The sequence below is a fragment of the Dromiciops gliroides genome, chromosome 4 (genome assembly GCF_019393635.1).
Source record: "Dromiciops gliroides isolate mDroGli1 chromosome 4, mDroGli1.pri, whole genome shotgun sequence".
NCBI classification, from domain to species: Eukaryota; Metazoa; Chordata; class Mammalia; order Microbiotheria; family Microbiotheriidae; genus Dromiciops; species Dromiciops gliroides.
In genome coordinates this window covers 161,854,001-161,867,417 of record NC_057864.1, presented here as the reverse complement: position 1 = coordinate 161,867,417, position 13,417 = coordinate 161,854,001, and the positions used below count along the sequence as shown (strand labels likewise).

General features: G+C 43.5%; 1 protein-coding gene across 2 annotated transcripts; it reads right to left on the bottom strand.

Moving 5' to 3' along the window:
• Positions 1 to 5,981: 5,981 nt before the first annotated feature.
• On the bottom strand, positions 5,982 to 11,698 carry S100A2 (S100 calcium binding protein A2). Of its 2 annotated transcripts, none has more exons than XM_043963203.1 (3): positions 11,580 to 11,698; positions 8,321 to 8,469; positions 5,982 to 6,413 (listed from the first exon to the last, which is right to left on the bottom strand). In XM_043963203.1, exons 2-3 carry the CDS (start codon positions 8,459 to 8,461, stop codon positions 6,261 to 6,263), a joined length of 294 nt encoding a protein of 97 aa, XP_043819138.1. In that variant the 5' UTR covers positions 8,462 to 8,469; positions 11,580 to 11,698; the 3' UTR covers positions 5,982 to 6,260. The 2 variants fall into 2 exon arrangements, with proteins under 2 accessions (XP_043819138.1, XP_043819137.1); XM_043963202.1 differs by lacking the exon at positions 11,580 to 11,698 and adding an exon at positions 10,137 to 10,231.
• Between the last annotated feature and the right edge of the window lie 1,719 nt (positions 11,699 to 13,417).

Below are 13,417 nucleotides of genomic sequence, written 5' to 3'. Positions count from 1 at the left end.
CATCCACAGCCCCCAGGCCCCAAACTCTTCTCTGTGTCATCATCTCCATGAAGCTCAAACCACCCCGGAAGTAGCAGAAGGAGGGGCCAAGAAGAGAGAGGAAACAACTGATTATCCCAGTTTTATAACCAAGGAAACATTGGGGGAAAGGGGAAAAGAGACAGGACAGACGCGGGAAAGGAGACAGGACAGACGCAGCAAAGGAGGAAAGAAGCGGGACAAACTCAATTCTAGATTAAGGTTTATTCTGTTCTAAGAGACCCTGCTTCTGACATTAGATTGTTCTTCAGCCTCAAACAGGTTGTCTTTTTTTTTTGGACAGGGCAATGACGGTTAAGTGACTTGCCCAGGGTCACACAGCTAGTAAGTGTCAAGTGTCTGAGACCAGATTTGAACTCAGGTCGTTCTGAACAAAAGTTGAGAACTATCTTTACATGTAATGGAAAAAATAAAATACCTCATACATTAAAAAAAAAACAAAAAAAAAACCCCTTTAGGAAAGTCAGGAACGACGTAAAGGAGGAGGAATATTTTTCAGAGGAAGGTTTCACAGACTATAAGAATATCAATAGCGTCATTCCCCCTCTGCCACCCCAACCCCCCAATTAGACATACCAAGGTACTACCTCTTTGCACCAGTTTTTTTTGGGGGGGCGGTGAGGGACAAGGGAACCACCGCCCATAAAGAAGTTCTAAGGGGCAAGGGAAGAAACCACAGCTGAAGGACTCTGGCCAGCAATTTCCTGATGGCATAAGCAACAACCCCTTTGAAGTCTATATTAGGGCTTCCCAAGCTGAGACGTTTGTTCTGCCACAGGATATGGCAAGTTTATCAAGTGGGTACAGGAAATAAGTGGCAAATAATGATATCATCATTATAGTTGAAATATTCTAAAATAGATAGGGGAGGGGGCAGCTAGGTGGCAGCTAGGTGGCGCAGTGGATAAAGCACCAGCCCTGGATTCAGGAAGACCTGAGTTCAAATCCAATCTCAGACACTTGACACTTACTAGCTGTGTGACCCTGGGCAAGTCACTTAACCCCAATTGCCTCACAAAAAAAAATTATCATTCTCTTTGATTTCTTACATGCACATGCATGATAAATTCAGGAATTTAATTTCTTTTCAGATAGGGAAGGTTTACTGATGGCCAACAGGTACTACTTGGTGTAACTTCTTATCTTCATTAATGAAAGAGGTAGCCTTCCCTACTTCCAGCAACCCAATCCCACAAAATCCCACAGAAAAACACCTTCTTCCCTCCACTCTTGGGAGGACAGAAGATTTAGGATTGGGAAGGAACAAGTGAGTAAAAGTCGCTATCCTAGACAGTCCTCCTTCACTGGCCAGGGGACTAAAGAGGCTTTTTCTAGACTTCTATCCCTAAGAAACTCAGCCTCCTCCCAACCTCTGGCTGAGGTAGCAAATACAGTCAATTTGGTGCTGAGTCAATTTAATTCAATTGAATGGCCATTTATTAATAGCTTACCATGTGCGACTAAAACGCCCATATCCTTTGACCCATAGGCTCCACTCCTGGGCCATTGATAAGAAATCACCATATACAATAAAATATTTATAGTAGTACTTTTTGTGGCAGCAAAGAATTGGAAACAAAGTGAATGCCCATTGATTGGGGAATGGCTAAACAAATTGTGGTACTTGAACGTAATGGAATATTATTATGCTGTAATGGATGTGATAAATACAAGTAAGAATGGAAAGATCTACATGAATTGCTGCTAAGTGAAGTAAGCAGAATCAAGAAAACAATATACATGATAATGGAAACAATGCCAATAGAAAGAACAACCAAAAAAAAAGTCAAGAGGGAATGTTGCAAAATTACAGAGACAGAACAAGTGTAACTCAAAAAAAGAGATATGAGGAGGCAGCTAGGTGGTGCAGTGGATAATGCACCGACCCTGGATTCAGGAGGACCTGAGTTCAGACTCAGATACTAGACACTTACTAGCTGTGTGACCCTGGGCAAGTCACTTAACCCTCATTAACCTGCAAAAAGAGAGAGAAAGAGAGAGAGAGAGAGAGAGAGAGAGAGAGAGAGAGAGAGAGAGAGAGAGAGAGAGAGAGAGAGAGAGATGATAAGACATGCCTCCTTCCTAACCTCCTTGCAGAGGTGAGAGATCCGTGAATATATTGCACATATTTTCAGACTTGTATTGATCAGTTTTGCTTGATATTTTCCACTTCTTTTTTTTCTTTTGGTCTTCAAAAATATTGTTTGTCATATGGGGTGGCTATGGGGAAGGATGGTGGGGGAAATTGTGGTGATTTTTTAATGCAAAAGATATCAATTAAAACATACTTTTAAAGCAATTATTTTTTTTAAAATAGCTTGGGGGGAAAACAAAAAGGGAGTACTCAACAAAAATATTGATTTCTTTAATCTTTTCATTGGATGACTAAGATGTGTATAGAGGTTGGGAAAGGCTAACCTGTAACCCCTCTATCTGCCCTTCTACATACTAGCAGGGAGAAATAACACATACACAGATAAATAAATGCCAAGTTATTTTCAAGGGTAGGAGGCGAGCACAAGAAACTGGGGAAAAGTCACCTCTTATAGGAAGTAATATTTGCATTGAGCAGAATCAAAAGCTTTACAACCACCTCCTTTTGGAAGGGGCACTAGCAGACCCGAGATGCCATTGTTGTGGGAAACATTAGATGAGCCAAACCCCTCTTAGACCTGCAGATTATAAATTGCAGATCAGTCGCTAGTCTTGGAAAGTCGTCTGTGGGACCTAAGATGTTTTGAGTGATTTGCTCTGGGTCACACAACTGGTATGTGTCAAGAGGGCTTGGACCCAAATCTCCTGATTCCAAGGTCAGTTCTCAATCTGTTTTCCCACTTATAGTGTCTTTAACACTGAGAATAACCACTCACCACCCCCAGCCTCAAAGCCAGTCCTCTCTAGTCACTGTATCTTGGCAGAATCTAACAGTCAGATCCCTTCCAAACACTCAGTCCCCTTAGGAAGTAGAACACATTTTACTGGCTCAAGAGAGGGAAGGAAAGGATCAGTTGGACCAAAAGGTAGCCGGATTCCCTTTGCAAAAAGTCTGTTTGATGTCCAGATATTCAAGGCACTCAAAGCCTTTCCCCTGCCTTATCTTGATCCAGAAGCAGCAGCTGGTATTGTTGGCCTTAAAGCAAGAGGGAGTAGGAAGGAGAGAGGAAAGGATGATATAATGAAAGAAAAGAGATCAGATAACACCACCACTACGCAATACACATGCACAAGTAGAGCCTTGGGGTAGGAGACTAGGCTTGAAAAGGGGAAGAAATAATTCTTTCTAGATGTGGCCCATCAGAGGGAAGCCAACTCTACACCTGCTGTTGAGAAGGAGAAAGAAAGGATCTAGGAACATGGAGAAGAGTCCCACAACCACACTGAGGGGGTCTTACAATGGGCCAAAGCTCCAGGGAAAGGGGTTAATGGTAGAATGGTAGAAGGGGTATGAAAATGGAGTATAGAGAAGGGGAAGAAGAGTAGGGGAAAAGAGAACAATTCAGTCTTAATCTGCTTACAGGCAAAGAACCGAACTAAAATTACTTCTTGGAGCAAAGGGCTATTTTGCCTCAGCACCATAATTATAAACTCTGAATCTCTCCCTCCTGACACTGTCTCCCCAACATACCTAGACCTCTGCCTTTCCCTATTCCTCCCCACATGCCTACAGACCTTTCTCCTCCCCAACACCTCTCAAAATTTCTCTGCCACCCACACATCCCCAGCCTTCTCCCCAACAGTCTCCAACATATTTGTTCACCCACGATTCTACTTTCTCTCATATGTCCCCCCAAATATTTTCCTACTATCATCACTTCCCCCAGACCATCTCCCTCTCTCCTCTATCAAATAAGGTATATTTCTTATGATGATCTCCCTCACCCCTGTCTTATCTAATCCTATTTATAGTAATTGAAGAAAATCTGAATAGAGAGCCTAAGACTGTTCAAAAAAACAGATGTGGCCATGGAAGACATCCTAGAACAAACCTCCCTCTCTCATCAGGCTATCTCATGGAAGATGCCTTAGATTTGGGATCATAGACCAGCTAGAGGTCACCTCATCCAACTCCCTAATTTTATAGATGTGAAAAATTATATCCAGAGATTTGCCCAAAGTCACAGGGGGAATAAGTGGGAGAGCTGGCATTTGAACTCAATTCTCTGATTCTATTTTCAGTGCTTGCTCTATTGCATCATGTTGCCTCTCTCACTCATATGTTCCATTTGGCTCCAGAGGGCAGAATTAGAAGCAACCCATTGGAAGTTATAGAGAAGCAGATTTAGGCTTGATGTTCAAGAAAAATCTTGCTAATATTTAGAGCTATCCAAAGCAGAATGGGCTGCCTTGGGAGGGAATGGATTCTCCCTCACTACTGTCTCCAAGTAAATTCTGGTTGACCAATTTATTGGGTATGTTGTAAGAGGGGATCCTTGGTCAGGAGCAACTCAAAAGTTGAGAAAGTAAGCTAGTCAAAAAATATTTATTAAGTGCCTATGGACCCTCTAAAAGCCAAAAGCCATATGATGCCGATGTGAGAATGGGTTAAAGCAGGGGTTGTTAACCTTTTTGTGTCATGGACCCTTTGAAAGTCTGGTGAAGCTTATGGATTCCCCTTCAGAAGAATGTTTTTAAATTCATAAAATAAGACCTATGACTCCAAAGGAAACCAATTAAATTGCAATAAAAATATAATTTTTTCCATATAAGTTTATAGACCCATTGAAACCTATCCACTGACTCCTTAGGGAGCCCATGAACAAAAGGTTAAGCAAACCTTGGTCTAGAAGCTGGCATTAACACTGATTTCTTTAAACCTTTTCATCCACCTTAACTAAGATGGAGTTCCAAGGGGGACCATAGACATTGAGAGAGAGGTCCACGCTCAAAGCTAACCTTTAACTCTTCCATTTGCCTAAATCAATGCTGAATGGGATCCGAAGGAAGCTCAGGAGTATTACTGGATCTGAAAAGGGGAAAGCGATTTTTGCCAAACACCCAGAGGGTATCAGAGAAGCTAGGCTAGGGGCAATTAGTGTGATTAAATGTTAAAGATGCCGAGTGGGTGAAGGCAGCCTCTCCACTCTGTGGGAACACCTGTGGGGTTGACCTTAGGGAAAGTCAGGAAGGATTCAGAATCCCCAGATGCTCTCCTATATGCCTAGGGTCTAAAAGAAATCAGGTGGAAGGGCAGTCTAAGGCTTTTCTTTTTTTGTTGTTTGTTTACTTTTTTTTTTTTTAGTAAGGCAATTGGGGTTAAGTGACTTGCCCAGGGTCACACAGCTAGTAAGCGTTAAGTGTCTGAGGCCAAATTTGAACTCAGGTACTCCTGAATCCAGGGCCAGTGCTCCATCCACTGCGCCATCTAGCTGCCCCTAGTCTAAGGCTTTTCTGAAGTCAGTGATTCCATTTGGGGAAAGGAAGATGAATTAGAGAACTCCAAAGAGAATACATGAGGCAACCAGATGTCTGCCTGATTCCACATGGCAAGTAGAAATCTGAAACTTCCCCCAAGAAGCATGGTTTCTCTTCCCTATGAGGGCAAATGATTAAGGAAATGGAACCAGGGAAGGGTCAGGGTATGACACGTATATGGGAACTACTGTTACTCTCTTCTTCTGTTCCCCAAGTCTTCCCTTTCTTCTACATCACTTTACATTCCTCCTATACATATACACTCCCCTCACACTGAAATGGGGTTTGGGGGCAAGGGCAAAATCATTGTGAGGAGGCCCTAAGCAGCCATACGGGAGAGTGGATTCTATACCAAAGGACAGTCTGGGCCTGGAACTGGGAGTTGAGGCTGCATGGTCTATCCAAGAGATCTTGGATGAGTCAAAGGGAATTGGGTCAGCCCTGGGGCCACCTTGGTTCAAAGGCTAAGGATAGAAGAGTTTAATCAACATTGTTCTAGAAGATGTCACTTTGCAGCCATAACTCTGTCTTCAAAGTAGCCTTTATTGAATATAAAACAAACAATGCACTGAGCCCAGGGCTAGAAAGATGTCTTGGGAAGTAGAGTAGGGCAGGGGAGTGGGAAGGGGTATGTTATTTCTTTTCTTTTTCTTTTTCTGGCGGGGCAATGGGGGTTAAGTGACTTGCCCAGGGTCACACAGCTAGCAAGTGTCAAGTGTCTGAGGCCAAATTTGAACTCAGGTACTCCTGACTCCAGGGCCGGTGCTTTATCCACTGCACCATCTAGCTGCCCCCTGGGGTATGCTATTTCAAGGACGGTCAGGACAATCCTTGAAAAAGTCATTACACATCATGGAGATCAGGGCCAAAAAGACTGCGTACTCCTGGAAGTCCACCTCCTGGTCACGGTTCTCATCCAAATTCCCCATCAGCTTCTTCAGCCCCTCTTCATCCACCTCTCCCTGAAATGAGAAGGGAATGCGGTCATGCCTGGGAGAACCGAAGCCAACATCATGCTGCAATATTTAGAAAGCACTAGCTCGGGAGCCAGAAACTCTGAGTTCACATCTGCTTTCTACCTCTGTGTCCTTGGTTGGGAAAGTTACCTCGCAGGTAAAATAAAGGTTGGGTTATGTGATCTTTACAAGCCCTTCCAGTTCCAAATGACCTGATCCTACGACTTTCCCTGGGCTCCACTCCTCGGTTCAGCACCTACCTATACCCACCTCACAACCCTATCCATCCAGACAAGATGAGTATTTTATTGATTTCATTTAAAGCCCTTCACCATCTGGCCCCAGTCTACTCTCCAGCTTCTTTATACATTACTCCCCTTCCCTAAATCTACAATCCAGCCATGCTGACCTTATTTTTTTTTTTTCAAGGCAATCAGGGTCAAGTGACTTGCCCAAGGTCACACAAATGCTAAATGGCAGAGCTAGGATATGAATTCAGCTACCAGAGACTCCAAGTCCAATACTCATCCCTCTGTTCTGCCCTGCTTATAGCTGGACATGTCTTCTCCAATTGGATCCAAGTTCCTTGAGGACATGGGACTGTTTTCATTGTTTTTTCTTTGTGTTCTCAACATCTAGCACAGCACCCAGAAGAAAGTATTTGATTAAATGTTTGTCAATTGATTTACTGACTAATTGGTTGCTTGATCTCTTTAGAATCTACCTGCCCTGGTTCAGGAAAAAACCAAGGACATGAGAAAAAATTTTAGCCATTTTTTAGTCATGTCTGACTCTTTGTGATCCCATTTTCTTTGCAAAGATGATGGAGTGGTTTGCCATTTCCTTCTCATTTTACAGATGAGGAAACTGAGGCAAACAGGATTAAGTGACTTGTGCAGGGTCATACAACTAATAAGTATCTGAGGCCAGGTTTGAACTCAGGTCTTCCTCAGTTCAGGCCCAATGCTTTATCCACTACTCCACCTAGCTTCCCATACTGAGGGTGGGGGGAATACCCATGCAGTAAATCTTCTATTCCTCAAAGCAGATTCTTAATCTCAGACTGACTTTCCTCCCTTCTCAGGTATCCTCCCCCTACCTGTCTCTGATAACTCTCTCCTCTCACTTTCAGAGTCATTGTGAGCTCAGGAAATGACTAAGGACTAAACAGAAGTAGGCAGGTAGATCTGCTGAATGAAGAGTAATCGGAAAAAAAAAAAAAATCTCATCATGGGGGCGGCTAGGTGGCACAGTGGATAAAGCACCGGCCCTGGATTCAGGAGTACCTGAGTTAAAATCCGACCTCAGACACTTACTAGCTGTGTGACCCTGGGCAAGTCACTTAACCCCCATTGCCCCGCAAAAAAAAAAAAAAAAAAATCTCATCATATATTTCCAAGCCAAAAGTGATTTAAGGGTTTTCTGTCATTTTGGATCATTTGTGCCGGCCGAAGGAATAACAGAGGATTATTTTGTCTGTTGGCCCTCTGAATTCCTAAGATTTCTTCCTTCAGCGCCTCTGAGGTATGCTTCCAACCCAGTTCAGGTGCCACCTCTTCCATGATTCCCCTTCCCACAGCTGAAAGCACTTCCCACTCTCCCTAGATTCATACTTATTGGTGCAAATGTTGTTTTTCTCCTTTTATCACAAACTTGAGAGCAGGGTTCATGTGTGTTTTTCATCCCACTGATTAGCACAGTATTCTCTCTGAGATTACGAACTTAAATGAGTGAATCAAATGAATAAATAAATTGAGGGGAATTCATTTGGACCCTTTCTTTCTGTACGTCCTTCCCGTCAACAACCGCCTCCCCTCCATTCCCCTTAGACCTAGCCAAAGGGGGGAATAGGAGAGAGGGAGCCTGAGTACAAATTGATTGCCAGAGCCCCAGACCTAAGGAACCCTACTCACTCCGACAAAGCTGGGGAGCTCATTCTTTAACAACTCCTTCATCTCCCCCTTGCTCAGCTTGAATTTGTCACCCTCTTTACTCGAGTAGTTGTGGAAGGTAAAGACCATCACAGCCAGAGCTTGCTCCAGGGAACTGCTCATCTTGGGACCTGGAGAGGTAGAGATAACAGATCAGGAGGTTCCCAGAGCAGAGGAGGTACCCCACCCCCAGGGTTCCCCAAGAATCTTGTTATGTCATCCAAGCCCTTCAGGCCTCCCCTGCTCTTCACCCAATATACAATCAATCTTATCAGACCTCTTTCTGAGCATAGGAGCTCTCTCTCTCTTCCCCATCATACGGGGGCTCCCTGAGGGTAGGGTCTGTATTTCTCCCATCATGCTGTGAGCTCCCTCTGTCACCCTTTTCCCTCTTGAATTCTTTCCCCACACAAGATGTACTCAGTAAGTTTGAAGTGTGAGGGGGGATGGTCTGACAAGCAAAGCTTCTGCATTCTAAGGAAGATTTCCTATCAGTGGGATTAGAACTGGATAAGATGGGGCAGCTAGGTGGTGCAGTGGATAGAGTACTGGCCTTGGATTCAGGAGGACCTGAGTTCAAATCCGGCCTCAGACACTTGACACTAGCTGTATGACCCTGAGCAAGTCGCTTAATCCCAATTGCCTCACCAAAAAAGAAAAAAGAATTGGATCAGATGTCTTGGGACAGAAAAAACCCTTAAGAGGTCCTCTCATCTAAGTCCTGGGCCTCTGAACAGGCCCAAACCAATCCAGGCAGGTTAGATCCAAGGGTGTAGCCAGAGGAATCTGGCGTTAGAGGCAGAGAGACACACAGTGGCCTACTCCAGCCAGTTCTGGTTGGAATGAGTGGGAGGGAGCAGTAGGGAAGAAAAATGGGGCCCTGTTATCCCTATCCCGTTATCCATCAGGGCCCAGCTCCACCCAGACACATACCAGATCCTTAGCCCCACTCACCACCACCACCATCATCGCCTAAAGCCTGAGGCTATTCCAATAGCCCATAAGGAGTCAGGATTCCTTAAGTCTCCTCCTCATCCTTTTAGGCTCTGGCTGTGGCAGTGGCCACAGCCCCAATATCCACAGCCTTAGCCCAGTCCAGATCACCCTTATTTCCCTCTAGCCCACCAGCATTCCCATCATTCCGCAGGCTGAGATGAGAGAGAGGGAAAGAGACAGACCCAGAGAGATGGAAAGAGAGCCAGAAGCGTCCGTAGCTGAGAGAGCCTTCCCCACCATGAGGGAGATGGCATTCCAAGGGCTCCCAGCCCCTTGTTCAGGGCCATTGCTATTCCACTAGATACATATAAATGTCTTGTTTTTGCCAGCTAGAATATAAACTGCCACGATCCCTGCTTTTAAAGGGGCCTACAGGAGCGGCTAGGTGGCTCAGTGGATAAGCACCAGCCCTGGATTCACGAGTACCTGAGTTCAAATCCGGCCTCAGACACTTGACACTTACTAGCTGTGTGACCCTGGGCAAGTCACTTAACCCCCATTGCCCTGCAAAAAAAAAACAAACAAAAAACAAAACAAAACAAAAGATCTCTTGTTCTTCAAAAGAAGCTGGGGAGGGAGGGAGGCCCTTGCTGGGCTCCTCAAAGAGTCACCATCTTCTTCCTTCTACCTGATACCTGGGCTGAGAGATTTCAGAGAGGGGCCCAGACTGAAAGACCCCCACAAAGGGGGTCCGAGGAAAAGAGAGACAGAAGAGGAGAGACTAAACGATTGTTTAAAAGTGCCGGCCCCTTTCTTTTTTCAGTCCCCTTCCCTCTCAAACTCTCAGCGGCAAAGGACTTACCTCGTTAAGGCAGCAGGAAGGCTTTCAGGCAGAAGTGAGAAGAGAACAGGGTTGACAGTGTTGAAGATTTATACAGCAGCCCTGCTGGTCCCTACTTAGCATTTCAGGGGAAGCCAACCTGTCCTAACCTGATCCCTCTAGAACCTGGCTCCTGGCCACCCCCCACCTACCCACCCAGTCCTCTCTTCCCCTCCCTATCCAGAGTCAGCCAGTCTGGCATTCTTGGAGAGGCTGCCAGGGAAAGTTGGAGGTGAAGGCTGGCAGGGGGCAAGGAAAACCCCTAGAACCAGGTATATACTCCTAGAGGCCTGTGAGGAACCCTGCCCTGTCCCATATGAATTTTTTTTACCAGAAAACAAGCATCCAGGTATTCTGGCTGCCAACTTAGGAATGGACCCAATCAGCTGGGAAAAGGTGGAGAGTCAGTCAGTCAATTAGCCATTATTAAACACTGCCAAGAACTATAAGGTGTGGCTGACTCCTCAAATGGACCTAAAAGTTTATTTCATGTATGATCTATGTGAAATACATATGTCCCCAAACCTTAATATGTCAGCAGGACTTCGGGTATGTGTGGCTTCCTCACGACGGTTTTCACACCTTTCCATCTAGTGGCCAGTAGTTGTTGTGGGTTTTTTTTTGGGGGGGGGGTCCTTTGTCCTAAGTTTCTAATGGGGAAATCTGTTAAAAAGTCAAATTGAGATAAACATTCTGAAGAGATACTCTACTCCCTACTGTCCCTCAATTGGAGATGGGCAAGAGAAGACAAAGGAGGCAGGAGTGGGCCACTTATATAGTCCAGCTTGGAGATTACTACATGGGAGCCAGAATGTCCAGGACTCCCTGCTTTTATGGGGACCAGGAAAGGCAGTGAATGGAGATACTAGGATTCACAGTGTCATAGGTTAGAAAGCAGGAAAGGGTGTTAGAAAATAATTAAACTGATTCAATTTTGAAGATGAGGTCCAGAGAGAATAAGAAACTTGGCTAAGCAGATACCCATTGGTTGGAGAATGACTAGACAAATTATGATGCATGAATGCATTGGAATATTATTGTGCTGTGAGAAACAATGGAACATGATGAACAGAGAGAAATGTGAGAAGATTAACAGGAACTGATGGATACAAAATGAAATAAATACAGTTAGAAAAATGATGAGAACCATGTAAATGGGATGAACAACCACGAAACAGTCACAAATAAATGTTACAAAATTATTAAGATGAAGCTTGACGGGGCAGCTAGATGGCGCAGTAGATAAAGCACCGGCCCTGGATTCAGGAGTACCTGAGTTCAAATCCGGCCTCAGACACTTAACACTTACTAGCTGTGTGACCCTGGGCAAGTCACTTAACCCCAATTGCCTCACTAAAAAAAAAAAAAAAAAAAAAAAAAAGATGAAGCTTGACCCCAAGGAGGGCAGGTCACCATGTCATTCACCTTTTTCCTGAGAGGAAAGGGAGTCAGTTTCCCACAGGTGTAGAACATTCCATGTAATGTCGGATTTTTTTTCCAATGTAAGGACTAGGTTTGCTGCTTTTTTTCTTTTCTTCTTTTTTCTTTTTTTTTTTAAAGGGGATAACTCTAGGAGGGGAAAAGAGGAAGGAAATAGGGAGAAATTTAGGTAATATAAAAACAAAAGATATCAATAAGAAACTCTTGGTTAAAGTTACAAAAGTAGTAAGTTTCAATGTCAAAATCTGAACTGTCTTCTGACTCCAACTTGAAATACTATTTCAATTATCCTGAATCCTCTCTCTGAGGTAACCTAGTTCATTGCCACGTACCACCACCACCCCTCCCAAGTACATGTCAAACTAATTCCCAAGAAACTGACTTACTACTTTTATCAGGTAAAGTTAAAATTCCCTAGTTTGGCATTCAAAACTCTTTTTTTGTTTGTTCATTGTTTTTACTAGTGCCTTTTTTTTTTTTAGTTTTCAACATTTGTTTTTGTAAGATTTCTAGTTCCAGATTTTTCTCCCTCCCCCTCCCCAAGACAGCAAGCAATCTGATATAGGTTATATATGTACAATTACATTAAACATATTTCTGCATTAGCCATGTTGTATAAGAAGAATCAGAACAAAAGGGAAAATCCTTCAAAAAAGGAAAACAAAAAACAAAAAGTAGAAACAGTATGTTTCAATCTGTATCTAGATTTCACAGTTCTTTTTACTGGACATGGAGAGCATTTTCCATTATGAGTCCTTTGGAATTATCTTGGATCATTGTATTGCTGAGAAGAGTTAAGTCTATCACAGTTGATTACACAATATTACTCTTACTGTGTACAATGTTCTCCTGGTTCTGCTCATCTCACTCAACATCAGTTCATGTAAGTCCTTTCAGGTTTTTCTGAAATCTGCCTGTTCATCGTTTCTTACAGCACAATAGTATTTCATTATATTCATATACCACAACTTGTTTAGCCATTCTCCAATTAATGGGCATCCCCTCAATTTCTAATTCCTTGCCACCACAAAAAGAACTTCTATAAACATTTTTTTACATGTGGGTCCTTTTCCCTTTTCTATGATCTCTTTGGGATAAAGACCTAGTAGTGCTGTATCAAAGGGTATGCACAGCCCCATAGCCCTTTGGGCATAATTCCAAATTGCTCTCCAGAATGGTTGAATCAGTTCACAGCTCCACCAACAACGCATTGGTGTTCCAATTTTTCCACAGCTTCTCCAACATTTATTAGTTCCCTTTTTTATCATATTAGCCAATCTGCCAAGTGTGAGGTGGTACCTCAGAGTTGTTTTAATTTGCATTTCTCTAATCAGTAGTGATTTGGAGCATTTCTTTCATACGGCAATAGATAACTTTGGTTTCTTCATCTGAAAACTGCCTGTTCATATCCTTTGACCATTTCTCAATTGGGGTCAAAGTCCTTTACATGCTATTTTTTGGCATTTGGAGGGGGCCATCACCTTATTTTTTCACTTTTCCTCACACAACACTTTTCCATCTAATCCAGTCAAACTGTATCCCATACAATTTGGGCTCATGTCTTTCTCCACGGTCCCCCATATAACTACCCTTTCCCACCTCTATACTTTTGTTCATGCTGTTCTCTGTGCTTAGAATGCCCTCCCCACAAATACTCTGATAGTTCAATGCCCTCTCTTCCTGTAAAGTCCAATTTAAATGTCACCTCCTCCACAAAGCCTTCTCTGACCCCTACAATAAGTAATGTTTCTCCTCCTCTAGCTTCATTTTATACCTCACTATAATTGTTATCTGTTATTGTATATTGAGAGGCAGTCTCTTGC

Excerpts from the sequence above, each read along its gene's own strand:
- S100A2 (XM_043963203.1), bottom strand. The coding sequence starts at position 8,461 with ATGAGCAGTTCCCTGGAGCAAGCTCTGGCTGTGATGGTCTTTACCTTC. Across the intron at positions 6,414-8,320 it reads AGCTCCCCAGCTTTGTCGGA|GGAGAGGTGGATGAAGAGGG; the intron begins GTGAGTAGGGTT and ends TTCTCATTTCAG.